The sequence below is a fragment of the Ranitomeya variabilis genome, chromosome 1 (assembly GCF_051348905.1).
Source record: "Ranitomeya variabilis isolate aRanVar5 chromosome 1, aRanVar5.hap1, whole genome shotgun sequence".
Taxonomy (NCBI): domain Eukaryota; kingdom Metazoa; phylum Chordata; class Amphibia; order Anura; family Dendrobatidae; genus Ranitomeya; species Ranitomeya variabilis.
Window position 1 is genome coordinate 762,715,894 of NC_135232.1, and position 25,973 is coordinate 762,741,866.

General features: G+C 42.8%; 1 protein-coding gene across 4 annotated transcripts in view; it reads left to right on the top strand.

Annotated features, from left to right (window-relative positions):
* The window catches only part of ELAVL1 (ELAV like RNA binding protein 1), a 153,127-nt gene that overhangs the window by 30,094 nt on the left and 97,060 nt on the right, over nucleotides 1-25,973 (top strand). For all 4 annotated transcript variants that reach the window (XM_077271711.1, XM_077271715.1, XM_077271719.1 and 1 more), the window contains exon 3: nucleotides 24,491-24,594. In XM_077271711.1, coding sequence (XP_077127826.1) covers nucleotides 24,491-24,594 — 104 coding nt within the window. The remainder of the gene's footprint in view (nucleotides 1-24,490; nucleotides 24,595-25,973) is intronic.

Genomic DNA, 25,973 nt, shown 5'->3' on the forward strand with positions numbered 1-25,973 from the left:
ATCTTCGCCAAAAAGAAACATTAATTGTGCCCTACTTAGATGACTTTTTAGTCATCGGAAATTCAGTTTCTCAATGCGCTGACCTTTTAGCTCACGCAGTTTCATCTCTACAGGATCTAGGCTGGATCATCAATATCAACAAATCCAGACTTACTCCGCTTTCTCTCCAAGCGTTTCTGGGGTTTCATCTAGACTCTATAACCCAAAAGTGTCTTCTTCCTCAGGTAAAAATATCACTCATCAGACATAGTCACAGCTGCCATGGATAACCCACACATGTCCTTAAGGAGAGCGATGTCGTTACTAGGATCTCTTATTTCGTGTACCCCTGCAGTCCAATGGGCACAATACCATACACGGGCACTTCAATACCAAATCCTCCAAGAGGAAAGACGACTACTTGATCACCTGAATGCAAAAATAACTTTGTCCCAGGAAGTTATAACTTCCTTAACGTGGTGGCTAGATTCTAACCATTTGAGGAAAGGTGTTCCTTGGGTAATAACACCATCTCACACTATAACCACTGATGCCAATCCTCACGGATGGGGCGCCCATATGGGAAGTAAATTCTGCCAAGGGTTATGGAACACAGAAGAATGCCACAACTCATCTAACCTTAGAGTTAAATGCAGTAAAATATGCCTTATATCATTTTCTCCCATAGCTCCGGGGAAAAGATGTCAGAATCCTTTCCGACAACACCACCACAGTTGCATACCTAAACAAACAAGGAGGTACTCGATCAGAGACTCTGATGTCTTCTGCTGGGGAAATCTTGGATCTAGCAGAAAAACATCTATCATCCCTTACTGCGCTTCACATAAAGGGAGAAAACAACCAGCAGGCAGACTTCTTAAGTCGACACACCTTGAGACAGGGAGAATGGTGCCTAAACCATCATGTCCTCCAAAAGATAGTATCCCTATGGGGTCGTCCTCAAATAGATCTCTTCGCCACAAGAAGAAACAGGCAAGTCCGGAAATTTGCCTCACTGTCTTTAGCGGATCATCCGGACATTCTAGAGGCTCTCCAAGCCCCTTGGCAGTTCAGTCTGGCATATGCCTTCCCTCCGATAATATTATTACCTCAGATCATACGGAAAATCAGAGAAGAAGGAGCGAGAATTATACTGATAGCTCCATTCTGGCCCAAAAGGCCATGGTTCTCGTGCCTACAAACCATGTTGGTCTCAGATCCTTGGGTCCTCCCCTCGATGCCCAACCTTCTCTTCCAGGGGCCGTTTTTCCACCCTCAGGTGAACAATCTTCATCTGACTGCCTGGAATTTGAAAGGCCAATGCTAGAATTAAGGGGGTTCTCGGAGGGATTGATTGACACACTCCTCCAAAGTAGAAAACATTCCACCACAAAAATATATACAAAAATTTGGAAGAAATTTTTACAATTCCATACATCTCCCAACACATCAGAAATTCCAATACAGTCTATCTTGGAATTCCTTCAGAAAGGGAGGGAACTAGGGTTATCTGTAAATACGCTAAAAGTTCATGTATCAGCACTAGGGGCCCTCTATGGCTATAACGTTGCAGGTAATAGATGGGTATCCCGATTTTATCACAGCTTGCGAACGAATAAATCTCGTTAACATACCTAGAGTTACACCCTGGGATTTAAATTTAGTTTTACAAGCCCTAACAGACTCTCCGTTCGAAACAAAAGACTCAATACCCATTAAACACCTATCACTCAAAACGGCGCTCTTGGTAGCACTGACTTCAGCTAGGAGAATTGGTGACATCCAAGCTCTTTCTATAGATCCACCTTTCCTACTAACTTTTCAGGATAAATTGATTCTTAAACCAGACCCCTCCTACCTTCCCAAGGTAGCAAAGAAATTTCATAGATCACAAGAAATACTCTCACCCACCTTCTTCAGTAATCCCTCCACTCCTGAAGAACAAAAATATCACACTCTCTAGATGTTAGGGGAGTAGTTTTTAAAATATATTGAAAGGACCAGAAGCTGGGGACAGTGTAGGGCTCTGTTCATATCCTTCCAGGGTCACAAGAAATGTCGTGGAGTCACAAAAAGCACCTTATCCCGGTGGATCAGGGACTCTTATCAGACTGGCTTATTCCGCGAGGAAAGAAAACCCTCCGGAAGGCATAATGGCGCACTCTACCAGAGCTATGGCATCCTCCTGGGAGGAGACGTCCCAATTGAAACTATATGTAAGGCGGCAACTTGGTCAGATCCTTCTACTTTCTATAATCACTATAGGCTTGACCTATCATCAACTTCTGACTTAGACTTTGGCAGGACTGTCCTCAGCACGGTGGTCCCCCCCTAGGTGATGGTCTCTGGAAAATCTCCAGTAGGGTGCTGTCGTGGCGAAGGGTAAAAAGCCGGATTACTTACCGGTAATGCTCTTTTAGTGAGTCCACGACAGCACCCTCTCACATCCCTCCCTAGGTTAATATAGTATATACTAATAAGTAAGATTCCTCTTACCTAACATAGAGCAAATAAGTTTTGAATTTAAATAATATTTGCCTAACATTGGCGGTCCTCCGGGTACTCTGAAATCAAAACTGAGGAGGAGAGGCGGGCCGCCCCCTTTTATCTTTCTGTAGGTTTCCTGGTCCTGTGGGGCGGATCCCTCTCTCCAGTAGGGTGCTGTCGTGGACTCACTAAAAGAGCATTACCAGTAAGTAATCCGGCTTTTTGATCGCGTGTTATTCCACAGGGGTTAACTAGTGGGACAGTTTTATACGGCAGGTCGTTAAGGGCATGGGGATACCAAATATGTGTACTTTTATTGGTTAGATTTTTTTTCATTTAAATAAATATTTAGTGATAGAATAATTATTGATTTTTTTTTTTTTTTTTTTAATAATTTTACTATCCTTTCAAAAAAAAATTTAAATTCATTCTTATTTTTACACTGTCCCACTATGGGACAATCATTTTTTGCAGGCTGATCGCTTCTATAGCTCGCAGATCTTCATGCTGCAGAAGCTGTCAGCGCTGCACATTTTGCACACTGACCGTAGAGACTTCCTGACATGCACTGCACATGACAGGAAGTCTCTCCGCTTTGGAGACCCGGATGTCGTCATGACATCGGATCTCAATGGCAGTGATCGGGGCCCCGCGTCATGCCGCAGAGTCTCTGATCCAAAATCAGAGGGGCTGTCAGCTGTTGGGCTGCGATTATGTTTGATCGCAGTGTTTCGGGTGTTAAAGTGCACACTTAGTGTCGGCTGTGAGAATCAGCGAACACTCGGCTGCACAACACCTGTGTGCACGGGCGATCGGCTATGACGTACTATCCCATCCATGGTCAGACAGGCCCGGCCCACATAGACAGGATAGTACGTAGGATGTCGGAAAGGGGTTAAAAGGCTCTCCACTACTAGGACAACCACTTCTTGAACTAAGTGTATGACCCCGATAAAATAAAAAAAACTATATTTGCCTCCCATGCTGGCACTGTCCCAGCGGTGGCACTGGTGTGGTTGAATGACACGTGGTGTCCGGCACCCAATCAGTGCTTGTTGTCTCCGCCTTCGGACATTTTGAACATGAACATAAAGAGGAATTCTGGGCTGATCCGACTTCCTCTTCATGTTAAATTTTTTTACAAAGGCGAGGTCAGGGATGCTAGGGCTGATTGGGTGCCAGGCAACATGTCATTCCAGAGCCCCGGGACCTAAAGGGTTAATAATCGTCTTGTCATTTTGAACACTTTAAAGGATGTAGTTTTTTTTTTAAATGGTTTCACTTTTGAGTATTTTCTGTCACATAGCTCACTCAGTCACTTCAAATGTAAGTAATGTGGCCCCTACAAAACAAATTTTAATTTTGTTGGAAAAATAAAAAATTGCTGATTTAAAATTTTAATCCATCTAATTTTCTAACAAAAAAAGTTTCAAAAATGAGGTTGATGGAAAGTAGACATAGTAAATAATTTTTATCTGGTATAAAAAAAATTTAAGTTTGAAAGTTTTGAAATTTTCACTTTTTGCCAAATTTTTGCTATATTCATAAATAAATGCAAATCAGATTGACCAAAATTTACTACTAACATGGAGTACGGTGTGTCACGAGCAAATAGTCTCAGAATCACTGATATGTTGAAGCGTTTCAGAGTTATTAACTCATAAAGTAACAGCCAGGGAGGTGAAAACAGGCTTGCGGGTCAAGGGCTTAACTAAAATCAGTGTACAAGACCATGTGCCAGGTTGCATAAAATTGTTCTTAAGGAACTCTCCTTAGTTGTTGCTGTACTCTTGTTCGTGTTTTTTAGAGACTTTGGCCACATTCACATATTCAGCATTTGATCAGTATTTTACTTGTGCATTTATCACCCACTCCTGCGTTAGACACATGTGCAGTGCACCACTTCAGTATTTCTAAGCCTATTATATATTCCCCGCTTGTTCGACTCCTGAACAAATACTGACCAAATGCTGAATGTGCCAACGTGGCATTCTAGTGACTGTTGTACCGAGGGACTGGCTCAAAAGTAATGTGCACATTTCCAAAAAAATAATCGTACATTGGTAAGCTTAAAGGATATATCTTGGTCTTTATGAAAACCGAAAATATTTCTAGGCACTAACAGGCAGGTAGTTGCTACTTACCTGCCCGTTGTGCCTGGCGCAGTAATTCCCCCGGCACAGAGCGGTCTGTGATTCAGCTGTCTCTGCTGACGTCACGTTGACAGAGCGGCGTATTCTTTTTCACACTGCTCTGTTAACAGTGCAGGACTTCAGACGGCATTCTGATTAACAGCTGGATTCTCCCTGCCCAATTGGGGGAGGCGGCTATACCCTTCAACATCCATTGCTGGGAAAAATGTTTGAGGAGCTTCTAAAGGACTAAATACCGGAGGTAGCCAGCATGATTTTACGAAGGACTGAAGTTGCCAGACCAACCTGATATAGGGTTTATGAAGAGTTGAGTAGAACTGTGGATATAGGCCTCGATTCATCATTGCACTTTTCTTTTTTTTTTTTTGTTTCCTCCCAGTTAGTCTATCTGCGCCTTTTTGTAAACGTTCAGGTGTGTGTGTATAATATATAATCTATATCTCACTAAATACATGAATTGCGTTCGCCATTTTGAGATATTTGGCCCTAAAGAACAGCATTTAATTTCACAAGACAAAAGATGACTGAAAATAAGTACGAATGATGAATCTGGGCCAAGGTGCTTTTCCACTTTGTAAAGGCATTTGACCCTGTCCAAATATAGCTGCCCAATGGTAAATTGAAGGGGTTGGCCACTTCCTCTTGGGCTTCATTCAGGCATCTGTGATCACAGATACAGCACGTACCCACTATAACCTATTGTGGAATTCTCATGTCCGTGTTTTTTCACAGGCCTTGTGTCCGTACAAAATACACGGAGACATGTCTGTTTTTTTTTCCTGGCAGAAAAATCAGTGAAAAATTAGCACAGCACACGGATGCTATCCGTGTGCTGTATGTGGTTAAGGCCGGGGTCACACTTGCAAGTTCAGTGCGAGAAACTCGCGCATCAAGTCCCGGCACACGGGACCTGAGGGTGCCGCTGTAGCCGTACGCTCCGGTCTGAGTGCCGGCAGCAGTGCCAGGACTTGATGCGAGAGACTCGCTCGAGTTTCTCGCATTGAACTCGTGTGACCCCGGCCTAACATTGAAAAGGATAGGAGAAGCTCTAACTTTGATTCATCTGTGAAAAACACCAATGACACACTGTTAAAAATGGGACACACTATGCTGATGGCGCAGTGATCCAGTATAGAGATGAGCGAGTTGTTTTTTTTTATCCCAGAATGTGGTGATGTCATATTCGTGCCATATTGAAACACTATTCATGCCGAATGTATGTTTGATGATCGCTTTCGAACATATTTAGAAATTTCAACTCCCATTGACTCTAATGATGTTCGAATATGGCAAAAACAATATTCGATGCCGATCGTATTCGGAACCGAACCTGAACAAATTCGCTCATCTCTAATCCATTGCCTAGCCATAAACTGGCTGCTAGTGACGGAGCATGTGACAAGACCAGCCCGTCAGCTTCCACCAATTGAAAAGCAACTTTACAATGTGAGCTCTTTTCCAACAAGAGGTGGCTGATGAACGGGTTTTGTCACATGCTCGTCCATCTGCAGACATATGGACAGAAGTGCTGGTCAGTTTGGGAGGAAAGTGGCACTAACAAAAGAAAGTGGCCAATTCATTTAAGGTCCATAGGCTTGGACAGCGAGGTTTGTAATTGGATGGGAAGCCAGCTCATTGTTGGCACTCTAGTTTGGAATGACTGCCTGTTACTCTGCATGGTGCCTAGTTTATAAGCAGTGCTGGTGTCTGCTGTTTTTTGTCATGTTTATGACAGAGAACCGGTCATCAGTATTATCCATATTAAACTAAAGGGTATGGCCATAATGGCACTGTCCTACTGATTCTATAGAGACTTCTAGTGTAGAAATCTGCAGCCTGGATTTCATGAAATCATAAGAAGGTTCAGCTTCTAAGCTCTTTCTGCTTGTGGGGTGGGACAGTGGGAAGGGTCTCCAGGTCTGCCATGGACCCACTGTGGCCTCCAGTGTCTTTTATATTCATTCTGATTTAAATTTCACGCTGGGGCCATCCTAGCTGCGGGTGGGTGGCGCTATCACAGGTTGATCTTGTAGCAGGCTTCAGGAAAATGGCAGCACATGCACAGCTTTAGATCTCTGCTCAATGAGGAGCCTAGATCTCATTATGTGCATTTTAAGAGATTTAAATGAATTGTTTTAAGAACTGCATTTTGTTCTTTATCTAATATTTTTAAATTTGTTTGGTGATCTGACACATGTAAGTGTGACAAACATGCAAAAGAATAGGAAATCTCTGAATAATATCTGCAACTGTAGTCACAGGAACATCAAGCTGCTTGGAGATGGTCTTATAATTTTCACCTTTGTTTGTCTATAATTTTCTTTCTAATCTGATACAACTCTTTCCTTCGCTTTCTCTGGTCCATGTTGAGTGTGATCCATACAATATCGCCAAACAGCACAGTGAGTATCTGTAGCCCTATATACAGGCCCACTCACTGATTCCAAGATTGTAGACACCTGTGATGCTAGTTAGTGGACACACCGTGATTTAAAATGTCCCTTTTGTCACATTATTGTCAGGGGTACTATCATTCCTGTCCAGTCCTATTTCATGAGTTTTATTTATTTATTTTTTTTAATTCTGTGACAGCATGGTTGAATAGCAATGTCTGATTTTCATTTGTTCATTTTCATAGATCTTTTATTTATTACTTTTGTCAGATTCAAGTTATTTCTGTGACCATTGTGAGTTTTTCTGTCATTCAACGAGGGGTACCAACAATTTTGGCCACGTGTGTATGGCCTTCCAGATTTGTTTATTACAGTTCTGCAAATTCCAGCTTTTCCAGAGATAACGGAAGAGCTTATGAATGGTCAGGGTCTCTCTTATCGACGTGATTGAACAGCAACAACTGATCAAGTCATGGAAGTAATTACAAAGTATCACATTTTTGGCGACACTCAATGTTTGATGTATTCAATTGAGTGGCAGGTTATAGGTCTTCTGCATACTCACATACAGACTGATATGGCTAAAGGTCAAGATACGTCCTGATTAAATTCAGTTATTTCTTCTAAACTTCCAAAGCCAGAAGACCCGGGGCCACTTGTTCCAAGAGCGCCATGCATGAAGGAAGGTAAATGCACTAAAAAGTATCCTCTCAACTTGATTGAAGAAACAGACAGGGGACGGCTGTCTTCTTTACAGAAGACAGAAACCTCAACAGGGAGCCTATACTGCAACAGTCGGATTTAAAAGGGTTAATCAGTACACAGATCTTGAAATAGTCAATGGGTTGTACCTTAAAACACTGTCAACAATATCTACGCATATTTAGTATCGCCATGATCAAACTGACTTGGACAATCCTGTTGCCAAGTCATTTTTAAGGTAAAATGAACAATGTGAATATAAGAACCCAAAGAACAGTTAAAGTATGTGCACACGTTGCGGTTTCTTCTGCGGATTCCTCTGTGGTTTTTCAACTGCACTTTCCTATTAGTGAAGGTTGAAAACCGCTGCGGAATCTGCACAAAGAATTGACATGCTGCGGAAAAAAATCCGCACGGATTTTTCCGCAGCATGTGCACAGCATTTTTTTTTCCCCATAGGTTTACATGGTACTGTAAACTTTGGGAAAACTGCTGCGGATCCGCAGCAAAATCCGCAGCGTGTGCACATACCCTTACAATGCTAACAATTAGCCACAAAGGTTTGCATCAGGTAATTAAGATATATTTAAATAGTATCCATAGATAAACTCAAATAATTCTTGCTCACCACATTGGTAATAACAGACGTGGCCATACTAGAGGACAGTGGCACCAATTTACATGAAAAGCATAACCACCAAAGCTGGAGGCTATTATTACAAAAAATGTAAATCTTTATTTTTTAATAAGGTAAATCTATGTCTACACTAGGTGGTGACCAACAGCAGGAGATGTATATATTTTACATACCTATAGAGGAGAGTAAGTGCTTATAAGGCCAATGTAAAGTGCATAGTAGAAGCAATGCACATTGAATAGGGAAAAATTAGTGTAGAAGATTATATATGAATCCTATCCGAATGTTGTTCACATAAAGCTAATAAAGTGCATAGTGCAAATTGATAACAATATCCAGATCCTTTTCTATCTCAAATATCATACACCTGAAAATACACTGGTTGTATAGAAAATATGTCTATTGGGCTATCCGTATGATGAAAATATAAATATTTCTTATCAAAGTCAAGGGCTGCTCACTCTCCCCAGTCCTGCAAGCTCGCTGCCTCGGGGTATTCCTTGACTCTGATAAATCCTTCAAATCACATGTCCAATCCCGCTATACTTCCTGCTGGCTCCAACTCCAAAATATTTCCCAGAACTGCACATTCCTTAATTAAGAATCTACAAAAACACTTAGTCCATTCCCTCATCATCTCCTGCCTTGCCTACTGCATCCTCCTGCCCTGTGGCCTCCCCTCTAACACTCTAGTACCCCTTCAATCTATCCTAAGGGTACCGTCACACAGTGCCATTTTAATCGCTACGACGGTACGATCCGTGACGTTCTAGCGATATCCATACGATATCGCAGTGTCTGACACGCAGCAGCGATCAGGGACCCTGCTGAGAATCGTACGTCATAGCAGATCGTATGGAACTTTCTTTCGTCGCTTGATCACCCGCTGACATCGCTGGATCGTTGTGTGTGACAGCGATCCAGCGATGTGTTCGCTTGTAACCAGGGTAAACATCGGGTAACTAAGCGCAGGGCCGCGCTTAGTAACCCGATGTTTACCCTGGTTACCAGCGTAAACGTAAAAAAAACAAACAGTACATACTCACATTCCGGTGTCTGTCCTCCGGCGTCTCAGCTTCTCTGCACTGTGAGCGCCTGCCAGCCGGAAAGCGAGCACAGCGGTGACGCGGTGACGTCACCGCTGTGCTTTCCGGCTATGGCGCTTACACAGTGGAGAGAAGCAGAACGCCGGGGGACAGACACCGGAATGTAAGTATGTACTGTTTGTTTTTTTTACGTTTACGCTGGTAACCAGGGTAAACATCGGGTTACTAAGCGCGGCCCTGCGCTTAGTAACCCGATGTTTACCCTGGTTACCCGGGGACTTCGGCATCGCTCCAGCGCCGTGATTGCAAAGTGTGACCGCAGTCTACGACGCTGGAGCGATAATCATACGATGCTGCGACGTCACGGATCGTGCCGTCGTAGCGATCGAACTTGCACTGTGTGACAGTACCCTAAGCTCTGCTGCCTGACTAATCCACCCATTCCCCCACCCCTCTTCCCCAGACTCTGTTAATCCCTTCACTGACTCCCCATTGCACAGAGACCCTAACCATGGCATACAAAGCTATCCACAACCTGTCTCCTCCATACATCTGTGACCTCGTCTCCCGGTACTTACCTGCACACAATCTTCGATCCTCATAAGATCTCCTTCTCCACTCCCCTCTTATCTCCTCTTCCCACAATCGCATACAAGATTTCTCCTGTGCATCCCCCCCTACTCTGGAACTCCTTACCGCAACACATCAGTCTCTCACCTACCATGGAAACCTTCAAAAAGAGCCTGAAGACCCACCTCTTCTGATGAACCTACAACCTGCAGTAACCCTATTTACACCATGCTGCTGCACGACCTCCTCTACCCACACCTATTGTCCTCACCCATCCCTTGTAGATTGTGAGCCCTCACGGGCAGGGTCCTCTCTCCTCCTGTACCAGTCAGTGACTTTTGTTCAACATTATTGTACTTGTTTTTTTATTTTTTGACCTGTAAAGTGCCGTTGAACGAATGGCGCTATAATTAATGTATTCAGGCAGAATAAAAAGTACAAAAAATTGACAATCATTATATACATTAACCTGAAGGTATCTCCTCCTGCAGGAATGGTGCCAAGTCCCGACGCGTGTTTTGGCGTCTAATTTAGTCAGGGGCGTGGTTTTAGACTAGCAGGGGAGTGCATTTGTCACTGGGCTAATCATAAGTTATGTATCAAAACAACGGGTTATAGATGGCGCATAGTGTACCTACCAGTGCGGCAGGGCGCATCACGCGGCGTAATACCGGGGTAGGTGGCTGACGCAAGCGGATTCCCGATAATGTGGGCATCACATGAACGGGACTTAGTCACGAAACGCGGCACAGGATACGATCAGCCAACGGGTAGGACACGTGCACAACCAATGAAACTGGTCATAATGATCATGGTCCAGATTAGATAGTCTCGGGCAATTTAAGACAAGAGCCGAACAAGGAAAAAAATACAAGGGTAAGTTCACACAGGGAGCTTTTGATGATTTTTTTGTTTTGTTTTTTTTTTTTGTTTTTTTTGCAGCAAAACCTAATCTTCTCGGCAGGAAAGAATCTGCATCAAAAGCGCAGGTTTAGGTGCTTTTTTGTGTGCATATTTTATTCTTTGTCCATGCTAATGTCCTTGAATTTTCAGCAGCAAATAATACCTGCATTTTTGCCGCATTTTTTCAATACCCATTCAAGTCAATCGGTGAGAAACGCGGCAAAATCACTGATAGAAGTGACATGCTTTATGTCCAAAAAACACAGCAGAGCACAAAATCACACAATCAACCAGTGTGTGCATGAGATTTCTGAAATCTCATAGGCTTTGCTGGTATTGTAAAAAGCAGCTGAAAATTAGCATAAAAAACACAGCAAAAAGGCCCTGTGTGAATTTACCCTAAGGATGGGAAACTGTCCATACGCAAATAATATATACAAATTAATAAATAACCATAATAACCCATTATCTGTTTACATTATTTATAAGAGCATTCCTTAAATAGTGCTAATAAGTGAATAAACAGAATGGAGGTTTAAAAAAAAAAAAAAAAAAAGTTTCAGAATTGTTTTTGCTATTTTTAATTTTTTTCCTTGCTTTCCAGTACATCATATGATAGAATGGATGGAGGCATACAAAAGTATTTTTTTTTTCCCACTTATTTTTTTAAACGCTGAAAGAATTGACATGTTGCAGTTCTCAAATTCAGGAAAAAAGTGTGCATGAGATCTGATATCCAACAGCTGCTGGTGATACTGTAAAAGGAAAAAAATTATATATATATCTATATATATCTCATACACACACACCGTATATAATACCGTATATACTCGAGTATAAGCCGAAACCCCTAATTTTGCCACAAAAAAAACTCGGAAAACTTAATGACTCGAGTATAAGCCCAGGGGGGAAAATGCAGCAGCTACCGGTAAATGTCAAAAATAGATACCAATAAAAGTAAAATTAATTGAGACATCAGTAGGTTAAGTGTTTTTGAATATTCCTATTGAGTCAGGAGCCCCATATAATGCTCCATACAGTTCATAATGGGCCCCATATAATGCTCCATACAGTTTATGATGGGCCCCATAAGATGCTCCATACAAAATACACCCCATACAAAGCTGCACAAATGCTGATTATGGCCCCATAAGATGCTCCATACAGTCATTTGCCCCATGTAATGCTCCATAAATGCTGATTAGATATCTGCCCCATATAATGCTGCACAAATGCTGATTATGGCCCCATAAGATGCTCCATACAGATATCTGCCCCATGTAATGCTGCACATGGCCCCATAAGATGCTCCATACAGATATTGGCCCCATAAGATGCTCCATATAGTCATTTGCCCCATATGCTGTTGCTGCGATAAAAAAAAAAAAAAAAATCACATACTGTCCTCTCGTCCCTCAGGCTTCCGGCACTTTCTATATTCACCTGCTCCGTGTTCCAGCATTATGTCACCGCGCCCTCCGACCTGAGCGTCAGTGCAGAGGATGCAGAAGACGCAGCGGCGGCTGGCGACGGTGGAACGGGGAGCAGGTGAATATCGCGCACTGCTTATACTCACCTACTCCTGGCGCGGTCCCTGCTTCCCCGGCAGCTTCTTCCTGTATTGAGCGGTCACATGGTACCGCTCATTACAGTAATGAGTATGCAGCTCCACCCCTATGATAGTGAAGTGATCCATATTCATTACTGTAATGAGCGGTACCATGTGACCGCTCACTACAGGAAGAAGCTGCCGGGGAACCAGGGACCGTGCCAGGAGCAGGTGAGTATGCTTAGACAGCTGCTACTCCCCCTCCCCTGCCCACCCCTGGGTATGACTCGAGTATAAGCCGAGGGGGGGGGGGGGGGGGGGGAGGGAGATCGGGCAATTTCAGCCTAAAAAAAGGCTGAAATTCTCGGCTTATACTCGAGTATATACGGTGTGTGTATGTATATATAGTCTATAGATAGATAGAATTTGCATTGTGAAGCAGGAAAAAAGCTGTATATTAACAATCGCATAAGGCTATGTTCACACACAGCCATTTCTCTTTCGTGGTTTTTCATGCATGTTAAAGGCTGCTTTTCACTGCTCCAGCAAAGGCTGAGATTTCAGAAATCTCCTACACACACTTGTTTATTTTTCCTGACTGAATTTGAGAACAAAATCAATATACAGAAACACCAGCACCTACTAAACGAGATGGAAATAAAATGCATTGTATGGGTGCCTATGTACAAATATATAAACGTGTAATTATTTAAATTTTTTAACTTTTTTTTTTTTTTTTTTTAAATAAGGTAAATTAAGGATCTTAAAGGGCAAAGTTTGTTAAAAAAAACAACAAAAAACACAAACTCCGGGGTCAGTTTTGAGTGTCCAATGCATTTTAAGATCTTCCAAAAGGCAAAGAGATTCCTCATGATCCATAATTATCACCCTTGTAGACCAGGTAGATTACCGTATATACTTGAGTATTAAGCCGACCCGAGTATAAGAAAACTTATTGCCTCATATAAGCCTAGGGTGGGATATGCAGCAGCTACTGGTAAATTTCAAAAATAGATACCAGTAAAAGTAAAATTAATTGAGACGTCAATAGGTTAAATGTTTTTTTAATATCCATATTGAATCAGGAGCCCCATATAATGCTCCATACAGTTCATGATGGCCCCATAAGATGCTTCATACAAAAATATGCCCCATATAATGCTGCATAAAAGGTTAATGATGGCCCCATAAGATGCTCCATAAAATAATATGCCTCATATGCTGCTCCATCAAAGTTGATGGCCCCATAAGATGGTCCATAGAATAATATGCCCCATATGCCGCAATTTAAAAAAACCCAGAAAACACAGCGGCGCTTGGTGGTGGAAAAGGGGGACAGGTGAATATTGCATGGCTCGCCCTCTCCCATCATACTCACCCCCTCCTGATGCGATCTCTGCAAGTCTCTGCTTCTCTGATGGTCTCTCCGGCGCCGGCAGCTTGTTACTGTGTTTAACGATACCACGTGACCGCTGAACACAGGAAGAGCTGCTGGAGACAATCGCATCGGAGAAGCAGGGACCGCGTCGGGAGCAGGTGAGTATGGCTGGTTTCACACTTGCGTTTTGATCTGCAGCGTTTTAAAAAAAAAAAAAAACCGCATGTGGTGAAAAAAACGCATGTAAACGCAGCAAAACGCCGCGTTTTTTAGACACATGCGTTTTTGCATGCAGAAAAAATGTGGCGTTTTGCCGCGTTTACATGCGTTTTTTCCTGCGTTTGCGTTTTTTAAACGCATGCTGAGAAGTGTGTGACAGCTGCCAATCATCAAAATCAACTAGAAAACCCACTATAAACAGAAATAGCTAGGGTTAGGATCCCTAGTAACCCTAGGGATCCTAACCCTAACCCTAGGGATCCTAACCCTAAGGGTTAGGATCCCTAGGGTTAGGATCCCTAGTAACCCTAGGGTTAGGATCCCTAGTAACCCTAGGGTTAGGGTTTTCTTGTTTTTTCTTGTGTTTAGGGTTAGGGTTTTCTTGTTTTTTCTTGTGTTTAGGGTTAGGGTTTTCTTGTGTTTTCTTGTGTTTTCTTGTGTTTTTCTATAAAAACGCATGCGTTTTTAACACAAGCAAACGCATGTGCTTAAAAACGCATGCGTTTACATAGACAGCAATGCATTTTTTTGCCGCGAATAAACGCATGCGTTTTTTTGCGGCAAAAAAACCGCCGCTAGAAATTACTACAGGTTGCATTTCTGCAACTAAACGCACGCTTCAAAAAACGCATGCGTTGCCGAAAACGCATCAAAACGCATGCGTTTTTAATGTTAAGTATAGAAAAAAAAACGCATGCGTTTTTTAGCGCTAAAACGCTGCAGATCAAAACGCAAGTGTGAAACCAGCCTATGAAGTGACACTTTCAGCCTAATAAAATGGGCTGAAAATCTCAAATTAGACTCGAGTATATACGGTATTACATCTATTACATTACTACATATTGGGAAGGGATCTCTGAAAAAATATTTTGAAATTGGGGTATGTATTTTGTTAATTTTCTTTTTCCCGAGTTTCTGACCTCCTTTGCCCCCTTTTGCTTTTTCTGAAAGTACCGTGAAAAAATAACAACTTTTTTTTATATTTTGTCAACACAGCCATGGGAGGGCTTGTTTTTTGCGGGACGAGTTGTGCTTTTGAACGAAACAATTTATCTGGCCATATAGTGTACAGGAAAATGGGGGAAAAAAAAAGAAGTGTGGCAAAAATGCAAGAAAGTGCATTTCCACAGTTTTTTGTTTTTTTTATATATATAACCATGCTAACGCATTTTTCAGATTATAAGACACCTAGGTTTGTGCTCAATTCTGCACTAATATCCCCCATCCTGGTATATATGTCCCCAATCCAGGTATACATGGCCCCCTTGTCCCCACCCTGGTAGGCATGGCACCCATTACGAAAACATTAAAAAAACAAACAAAGCATAAACCATTCTACTTGCTTCAGTGCGCCTGTTCTGATGCCAGCAGCTGAGTTCAGCTTGTAAGCAGCGCATGGCAGTAAAGTCATGCACTGCTTACAAGCCAAGGACAGCTGCCGATCATTGTTCAGGCTTTGGGAGCAGTGAGTATTCATTTCTCGTTAGTAGCGGGCACATGTAATCGCCCAGCCTCTGCAGGAAGCCGGCAACTGCAGCCACTGTGCTCCGCACGCCTATGGGAGTGAAGAGCAGTGAACATTCATTCCCGTTAGTAGCAGGCACACGTGATTGTCCAGCCGCAGCAGGACGCCAGAGCCTGCAGCTTATAGAGAAATGAGTATTTACTGCTCCACACGCCCATAGTGCCTCCCACTTCTCAGTGCCAGCTTCAGTGCATAGAGGTGGGAGGGACTATGGGCGTGAGGAGCAGTGAATATTCATCTCTCTTAAATAGCAGACACAGGTGTTAGCCACAGCAGCTGCCTCCTGTGTCCCGCTGCTGCCGTTTCCTCATCCCACCATCCATAACAGGTACATCCGGACTATGACCCCCCCAATTTCCCCCCAAATATTTAGAGGAAAAAAGTGTGTATTATAGTCTGAAAAATGTGGTAAATGCTGAAACTGACATGTCATTATGATTATCCAGGTCCGTATAAGTACGCAGATACCAAACATGTATAGGTTCTTTTTTATTTAAGTGGTGAAAACAGGTTTGTAAGGAAAAAAAAAAAAAAAAGCGCCATTTTCCAAGACCCGTAGCATTTCCATTTTGGAATGGATGAGGGCTTGTTTCTTGCTTGCCGAGCTAACGTTTTTATCCATGCCATTTTGGGGTAGATGCAATGCTTTGGTCGCTTGTTATTGCAATCTTTCAGCGACCATGAAATACGTAATGGCTTTTTTTTAACCCCTTAACGACCGCCGATACGCCTTTTAACGGCGGCCGCTAAGGGTACTTAAACGGCGATGTGGAAAAAGTGAATAGCCCCCCCCAGAGTCGGATTTTCTCTGGGGTCTCGGTTGCCGAGGGTAGCCGAGACCCCAGAGAACATGATTCGGGGGGTTTTTACCGACCCCCGAGTTGCGATCGCCGGTAATTAACCGTTTACCGGCGGTCGCAACAAAAACAAACAAACCACGATTTGCCATTTAATTTCTCTGTCCTCCAATGTGATCGCACATCGGAGGACAGAGAAATAGGGCCCCCGATAGCCCCCCAATACTCACCTATCTCCCCCGGTGCTCCTCGTGGCTCCCCATGGGCGCCGCCATCTTTTTTCCGGGAAAAAATGGCGGGCGCATGCGCAGTGTGCCCGGCACCCGGAAGATCTTTGGGGTCTCGGCTGCCGGGGGTAGCCGAGACCCCAAAGAACATGATCGGGGTCGGTTTGCACCGACCCCTGTTTTGCGATCGCCGGTAATTAACAGTTTACCGGCGACCGCAAAAAAAAAAAAAAAGCGATCTGTAATTCTCTGTTCTCTGATGTGATCGCACATCAGAGGACAGAGAAATAGGGGGATTCGGGGACCCTATCATACTCACCCGGTGTCCATGGGTCCTCTTCAGTCTCCTCCTGACGAGTTGGGGCTAAAATTAGGGCTAAAATTAGGGTTAGGGTTGGGGCTAAATTTAGGGTTAGGGTTGGGGCTAAATTTAGGGTTAGGCTACTTTCACACTAGCGTTTTTTGGCTTCCGTCGCAATGCGTCGTTGGAGAAAAAAACGCATCCTGCAAAAGTGCTTGCAGGATGCGTTTTTTCTCCATTGGCTTGCATTAGTGACGCATTGCGACGGATTGCCACACGTCGCGTCGTGCTTTGGCGGACCGTCGGCACAAAAAAAGCTACATGTAACTTTTTTGTGCGACGTGTCCGCCATTTCCGACCGCGCATGCGCGTCCGGAACTCCGCCCCCGCCTCCCCGCACCTCACAATGGGGCAGCGGATGCGTTGAAAAAACAGCATCCGCTGCACCCGTTGTGCGGCGCTTACAACGCTAGCGTCGGTACGTCGGCCCGACACACTGCGATGGGCCGAGTACGACGCTAGTGTGAAAGTAGCCTTAGGCTTCTTTCACACTTGCGTCGGTACGGGGCGGTCGCAATGCGTCGGCCCGACGTACGTTGTGAAAATTGTGCACAACGTGGGCAGCGGATGCAGTTTTTCAACGCATCCGCTGCCCAGTCTATGTCCTGGGGAGGAGGGGGCAGAGTTCCGGCCACGCATGCGCGGAAATGGCGGACGCGACGTACAAAAAAAAGTTTACATTGAACTTTTTTTGTGACGACGGGGCTAAAGTTATGGTTAGGGTTGGGGCTAAAGTTAGGGTTGGGGCTAAAGTTAGGGTTAGGGTTGGGATTAGGGTTGGGATTAGGGTACGTTTGGGATTAGGGTTACGTTTGGGATTAGGGTTAGGGTTGGGATTAGGGTTGGGATTAGGGTTAGGGGTGTGTTGGATTTAGGGTTTTGATTAGGGTTATGGTTAGGGTTGAGATTAGGGCTGTTTTGGGGTTAGGGTTGTGATTATCGTTAGGGTTGTGATTAGGATTATGGATCGGGTTCAGATTAGGGTTAGGGGTGGGTTGGAGTTAGGGTTGGAGTTATAATTTGGGGGTTTCCACTGTTTAGGTACATCAGGGGGTCTCCAAACACGACAGCCAATTTTGCGCTAAAAAAGTCATATGGTGCTCCCTCCCTTCTGAGCTTTGCCGTGCGCCCAAACAGTGGTTTACCCCCACATATGGGGCATCAGCGTACTCGGGATAAATTGGACAACAACTTTTGGGGTCCAATTTCTCCTGTTACCCTTGTGAAAATAAAATCTTGGGGGCTAAAAAATCTTTTTTTGTGGAAAAAAAAAATATTTTTTATTTTTACGACTCTGCATTATAAACTTCTGTGATGCACTTGGGCATTCAAAGTTCTCACTACACATCTAGATAAATTCCATGGGGGGTCTAGTTTCCAAAATGGGGTCACTTTTGGGGGGTTTCTACTGTTTAGGCACATCAGGGGCTCTCCAAACGCGACATGGCGTCCGATCTCAATTCCAGTCAATTTTGCATTGAAAAGTCAAATGGCGCTCCTTTGCTTCCGAGCTCAGCCATGCGCCCAAACAGTGGTTTACCCCCACATATGGGGTGTCGGCGTACTCAGGACAAATTGTACAACAACTTCTGGGGTCCATTTTCTCCTGTTACCCTTGGTAAAATAAAAATTTGGAGGCAAAAAATCATTTTTGTAGAAAAAAATGCGTTTTTTTTTTGTTTTGTTTTTTTAAAATTTTCACGGCTCTACGTTATAAACTTCTGTGAAGCACCTGGGGGTTTAAAGTGCTCACCACACATCTAGATAAGTTCCTAAAGGGGTCTAGTGTCCAAAATGGTGTCATTTGTGGGGGTCTCCACTGTTTAGGCACATCAGCGGCTCTCCAAACGTGACATGGCGTCCGATCTCAATTCCAGCCAATTCTACATTGAAAAAGTAAAACGACACTCCTTCTCTTCCAAGCTCTGCGGTGCGCCCAAACAGTGGTTTACCCCCACATATGGGGTATCGACGTACTCAGGAGAAATTGCACAACATCTTTTGTGGTCTAATTTCTCCTGTTACCCTTGTGAAAATAAAAATTTGGGGGCAAAAAGATCATTTTTGTAGAAAAAATGCGATTTTTGTTTTCACGGCTCTACGTTATAAACTTCTGTGAAGCACTTGGGGGTTCAAAGTGCTCACCACACATCTAGATAAGTTCCTTAAGGGGTCTAGTTTCCAAAATGGTGTCACTTGTGGGGGGTTTCCACTGTTTAGGCACATCAGGGGCTCTCCAAACGCGACATGGCATCCGATCTCAATTCCAGCCAATTCTGCATTGAAAAAGTCAAACGGTGCTCCTTCACTTCCAAGCTCTGCGGTGCGCCCAAACAGTGGTTTACCTCCACATATGGGGTATCGGCGTACTCAGGAAAAATTGCACAACAAAATTTGTGGTTAAATTTCTGTTTTTACACTTGTGAAAATTAAAAAAAAATGATTCTGAAGTAAAATATTTGCAAAAAAAAGTTAAATGTTCATTTTTTTCTTCCACATTGTTTCAGTTCCTGTGAAGTACGTAAAGGGTTAATAAACTTCTTGAATGTGGTTTTGAGCAGCTTGAGGGGTGCAGTTTTTAGAATGGTGTCACACTTGGTTATTTTCTATCATATAGACCCCTCAAAATGACTTCAAAGGTGATGTGGTCCCTAAAAAAAACATGGTGTTGTAAAAATGAGAAATTGCTGGTCAACTTTTAACCCTTATAACTCCCTAACAAAAAAAAAAATTGTTTCCAAAATTGTGCTGATGTAAAGTAGACATGTGGGAAATGTTATTTATGAACTATTTTTTGTGACATATCTCTCTGATTTCAGGGCATAAAAATACAAACTTTGAAAATTGCAAAATTTTAAAAATTTTCGCCATATTTTCATTTTTTTCATAAATAATCGCAAGTAATATCGAAGAAGTGTTACCACTAACTTGAAGTACAATATGTCACGAAAAAACAATCTCAGAATCAGCGGGATCCGATAAAGCGTTCCAGAGTTATAACCTCTTAAAGTGACAGTGGTCAGAATTGTAAAAATTGGCTCGGTCATTAAGTACCAAATTGGCTCTGTCACTAAGGGGTTAAACATGTTTTTTTCCTGTTTATGCCATTTAGAGACTGGATTAATTTACTTTAGATTTTTATTGGACATTCCTGAACACAGCAACTCATTTTGAATGGTGTGAAAGGGGTGATTTGATGTTGTCTAAATAAACACCGCTAATTTTAAGTGGTGTAGTGTGGTTGGTGGCATTGGCCACAAATACAACTCATCAGGCTTTTTGTTTCATTAGCGTGATAACGGACTGTCCCTTTTGAGATTTAAACTGGAGTTGCAACCAGAAAAGACCATAGAAGTTTATATCCTGATTGGGTATAGCAGTGTATTCATCCGGAATAAAAGATTGAGACTTAAAGGTTAGAGAAGTGCGCCTTCGCAGGAGCGCAATGCCAGGGTCTCTCTGTGGGAGATGCAGGACATGTCCTCCTCCACACACAGCACATAGGCATCGCAAGAAGGTTGGTGCCGGACCAAGAACATCAACATCCTTTGGACCAGACCGCCCCGTAGATGAGTATAATAAAAGGTCTTTTTCTTGCAAGCTGGAACGGGGGCATATATATAGTATTATAGAATGCTGTCTATCAGGGCTGAAATGTTGGTCTTATCTCACATCAGAGAGACATGGTGACTGGTTCCCTTTTAATAGGTGTGGTTGTGGTGCGTGGAGTTATGCTCTAATTATCATCCATAAAGGAATTGTTGGGTTCGAAATCCCCCGCCTCCTATCTTTTTCCTTTTGTTTAATCCTCTTTTGAATATTTTATAGAGAAATCTTTGATTTCTGGCAAATGACTATAGGGTTTAAGCTGATCATGAATACTTAAAATCTGTTGATAAAACGATCTTGACATTTACTAATAGTGCCTGTTTAGAAAAACTATTAAACTTATATTCCCATTTTTTTAGGTCACATGGTCACCAAAATCGCCTGCTAGTGTCTTATAGACTGAGGCCCCTGGCAGTAATGCCAGCTTGTTGATGCTTTTCTGAAGAAGCTATTCCCTGAGGTCTCATTTCATTCATGAGTTATTTTTCCAAAGATCTAAGTAGGCCTTTGGTTGTCTGGGTCACCAAATCAGTATTCATGTTATTAGGGACATGAAAGAACCTTTGTAGAGACTTAATTGTTTCTCTCTATCTTTCTGTAGGGTGCTGGTGGCTATCTGTAGGTTGCTTCAGTGTAAGGGTACCGTCACACAGTACCATTTTAATCGCTACGACGGCACGATCCGTGACGTCGCAGCGATCATATGATTATCGCTCCAGCGTCGTAGACTGCGGTCACACGTTGCAATCACGGCGCTGGAGCGATGCCGAAGTCCCCGGGTAACCATCGGGTAACTAAGCGCAGGGCCGCGCTTAGTAACCCGATGTTTACCCTGGTTACCAGGGTAAACGTTAAAAAAACAAACAGTACATACTTACATTCCGGTGTCTGTCCTCCGGCGTCTCAGCTTCTCTGCACTGTGTAAGCACAGCGGCCGGAAAGCACAGCGGTGACGTCAGACGTCACCGCTGTGCTCGCTTTCTGGCTGGCCGGCGCTCACAGTGCAGAGAAGCTGAGACGCCGGAGGACGGACACCGGAATGTAAGTATGTACTGTTTGGTTTTTTTTACTTTTACGCTGGTAACCACGGTAAACATCGGGTTACTAAGCGCGGCCCTGCGCTTAGTTACCCGATGTTTACCCTGGTTACAAGCGAACACATCGCTGGATCGCTGTCACACACAACGATCCAGCGATGTCAGCGGGAGATCAAGCGACGAAAGAAAGTTCCATACGATCTGCTACGACGTACGATTCTCAGCAGGGTCCCTGATCGCTGCTGCGTGTCAGACACTGCGATATCGTATGGATATCGCTAGAACGTCACGAATCGTACGGTCGTAGCGATCAAAGTGTGACTGTGTGACGGTACCCTAACACATAGCAGAGAGAACAAAAGCAATATACACAAATGCCAGCACCTACTAAATTAGATGTAAATAAAATGCACTATAGGGGTATGTGCACACACTGTAGATTTACTGCGGAAACGCTGCAGATCCGCAAGTGATTTATAGTACAATGTAAATCAATGGAAAAAAAAAATGCTGTGCTAATGGTGCGGAAAATTCCGTGCGGAAACGCTGCGGAGTCAAAGGAGCATGTCACTACTTTTGTGCAGATCTGCAGTGTTTTTGTACCTATTCCATTATAGAAATCCGCAGGTGTAAAGACACATAAAATCCGCATAAAAAACGCATCAAATCCGCACCTGCATCAATAGAAGCAGGATCCTCACCAAAAATTCCAGAGGCTAATCCGCAACTTGTGCACATAGCCTAAGGGTATGTGTACCCGTTGCGGATTGGGCGCTGCGGATTCGCAGCAGTTTTCCATGTGTTGTACAGTGCCATGTAAACCTATGGAAAGCCAAATCCGCTGTGCCCATGGAGCGGAAAATACCACGCGGAAACGAGTTGTATTTTCCGCAGCATGTCAATTCTTTGTGCAGATTCCGCAGCGTTTTACACCTGCTCTTCATTAGGAATCCGCAGGTGTAAAACCGCAGGTGGAATCCGCACAAAAACCGCAGGAAATCCACTGGTAATCCGCAGGTAAGATGCAGTCCGTCTTACCTGCGGATTTTTTAAAAACTGAGAGGAGAAATCCGCAACGTGGGCACATAACCTTTATAGCTGTGGCGGGCCTAACAAACCCTGTGCGCTGGCCTGCTAACCCTAATTGCAAAATGGGGGACCAATAAATGCAGTACGTTACAGTCACGTTATTGGAAGACACTATAGCTTATTGAGATGTTTACCTAAGAGACAAAAGGAGTCCACTTACTAGGAATGATGTTCTGTAACGTCATCCTCTATTCCAGCCATTTTGGCGTTCACAAAGTCACAGAGCTCCTTCCAAGTCCTGCGGTGTGCCCAAACAGTGGTTTTCCCTCACATACGGGTTACTTGCGTACTTAGAAGTTGCACAACGGTTTTTGGGGTCCATTTTCTCCTGTAGCCCTTGTTGAAAATAAAACCGTTGGGGTTAAAAACATTTTTTGTGAAAAAAGAAAACGTTCATTCTTTTTCCTTACACTTTGGTTCAGTTCCTGTGACGCACCTTAAGGGTTAATAAGCTTCTTGAATGTGGTTTTGAGTACCTTGAGGGGTGCAGTTTTTTTTAGAATTGTCACTTTTGGATATTGTCTCAAAGAAAATGTGTAAATTTTGTTGTAAAAATGAGAAATCGCTGTTCAACTTTTAATCCTTATACAGTAGCTTCCTAACCCCCCCAAAATTTTCAATAATTGTGCTAATGTAAAGTAGACCTGTGGGATTTGTTGTTTATTGTGTGTGCCATAACTCTGGTTTGAGGGTATAAAGATTGAGAATTGCAAAATGTTCAAACTTTACAGCAAATTTCCAATTTTTCTTATTGTTTTCCACAAACATAAGTAATAACAAACAAATGTTACCATTATCGTGAAGTACAATATGTCACAAAAAAAAACCAATCTCCGAAACAGCGGGATACGATGAAGCCTTCCAGAGTGATGACCTCATAAAGTTACCAGAATTGTAAAAATGGGCCTGGTCAGGAAGGTGAAAACTGGCGTGGGGGTGAAGGGGTTATCGGGCCAGCACGCAGGGTCTGTTTGGCCCACCACAACTATTATATTGCCTTTTATTTCCCTCTGATTTAGTAGGTTCTGGTGTTCCTGTATATTGGTTTAGTGCTCAAATTCAGTCAGGAACAATAAGTGTGTGCATGAGATTTCTGAAATCTCAGCCTTTACTGGAGCCCTGAAAACTGTTGCTGGTCTTTAAAATGTTAAAGACTGCAACAATGTTTTGCATACCTGTAATTGGTTAAAGGGAACTTGTCACCTGATTCATGCCGCTCAAACCGCAAGCAGCATGGATTGCAACCTGGCTGCAGTTTTGAAGCCAAGTATATATTATTCTCTGAAATGCCAGTGTTTCCACAACGTGCTGCTGTCCAGATCCTCTTACCAGCACCACTGCAGGTGATTGACAGGGGTCTCCATATGTATATGTGAAGGAGAGACCTGTCAATCGCCTGCAGTGGCGCTGGGGGGAGGTGTTGAGACTAGATTTTTAAAAGGTATTTTCTCTGAATGACAATGTTTCCGAGACTCTCATACCTGGCTGCCACCGTGCAGCCTGCTGTTTAGGCAGCATGAATCACTGGACTTGTTCCCTCAGTACAATGTTATGAAAGATTGTAATCAACTGTTAATGTAAAAAAAAAAATAAAAAAAATTAACCTTTTTTTTTTTTCCTAGATTCATACTGTGTAAGAGAATAGGTTTTTGCAATTCTACTACATGAATGTTTGACATACTTTGATTATTTTGGCATCCAGTTATGTTTACCAGAAAGGGAGATGATTGGAATTCTATTTACCAGCAATTCAGACAGGACTATATTTATTTTTTTTTCTTAATTGTGTTTTTTATTTTGTTTTTGTTTTATTTTTTTTCTTTTTGCAGGGCACAGCTTAGGATATGGCTTTGTGAATTACTTAAATGCTAAAGATGCTGAAAGAGCAATAAACACTCTTAATGGATTGAGACTGCAATCAAAAACTATAAAGGTGAATATATATACATCTTCTAAACATTGGAGTGCAGAGTCCTTTTAATGGGAGGTTTTTGGCTTTGCCACCGATTGCATTCAAAGTCTTTCCAAGCCTCCCATGTTTTAGGGCTTTTGTGCTTTGTTTGAAGGACACAGGTTCATTGACTTGTTGGGCTAGCTTGTGAACATAGCCATCTCATTGTTGCAGATCTGTCCCATTTATCGCGTAAAACATTTTTTTTTTTACCCCATTACTCAATTTGGTTGCTGTGAATGGTAATTTTAGGATTTTTTTCTGCAGCTTTTGCTTAACCTCTTCACTTGTGGAATTTTTCGTTTTTATTTTTTCCTCCCCTCCTTCCCAGAGCTGTAACTTAATTTTTCCATCTTCATAGCTGTATGAGGGTTTTTTTTTTTTTCTTTTTCGGGACGAGTTGTACTTTTGAATATTACCGTAATCATTTTATTATATAATGCACTGGAAAGCAAGAAAAAAAAATTTAAGTGCTTTCAAATTGCCAAAAAAGTCCAATTTTACAATTGTAAATATGATTAACCCCATTCAGTACAATTACACAGATACCAAATATGGTGTGTGTTTTTTTTTTTTTTTTCTTTTCCTATTTTCCTTTTTTTTTTCCTTCCTATTTTCGGGGTATAGTGATGGCTTACTTATTTTGCCCTTAGCTGACTTTAATTGATATCATTTTGAGGTAGATGTGATGGTATGATCGACTTTTATTGCAATGTTGCGTCTGACAAAAAAAAAAAAAAAAAACGTAATTCTGTCATGTTTTTTATTTTCTCATTAAGTAGCTTACAGATGGGTTTAGTTTACTTTAATATTTTGACTGGATTTCTACGAACGCAGAGATAACAAATGTGTGTGAATTTTCTTTTGTTTTATTTTTAAAGTAAAAGGAGATGATTGAACTTTTTTTGTGTGTGCGATCTTCTGATCGTTTGTGCTATACATAGCAGGGCATCAGTACTGCAATGTAAAACAACGTTCCTCTATGAATGCCAGCTGCAGGCTGACTTTCACAGGATGATCTTCATGACAAGCATGGTAGTTTTCAGCAGACCTCTGGCTGTCATGGCAACCCATCAGCGCCCCACGATCACGTCATGGGAGCACCGGTGATCACGTCATGGGAGCACCGGTGGGCACGTGGAGTGACGGTCTCCCTGCAAGCGCTTATAAGGTATCACTGTCGAGATTGACAGCGTAATTTTGCTCTTCTCCACCCTCGATTGTTAAAGGCACATGATGACTGATTAAATCAGCCATCATCTGCCGGGAAAGATGCGGCATCTGCTCGCGAGCCCGTCACAAATTAATGAAGACTACACATGATGTAAATGTGTGTCATGAAGGGGTTAAAATGTTTGTTT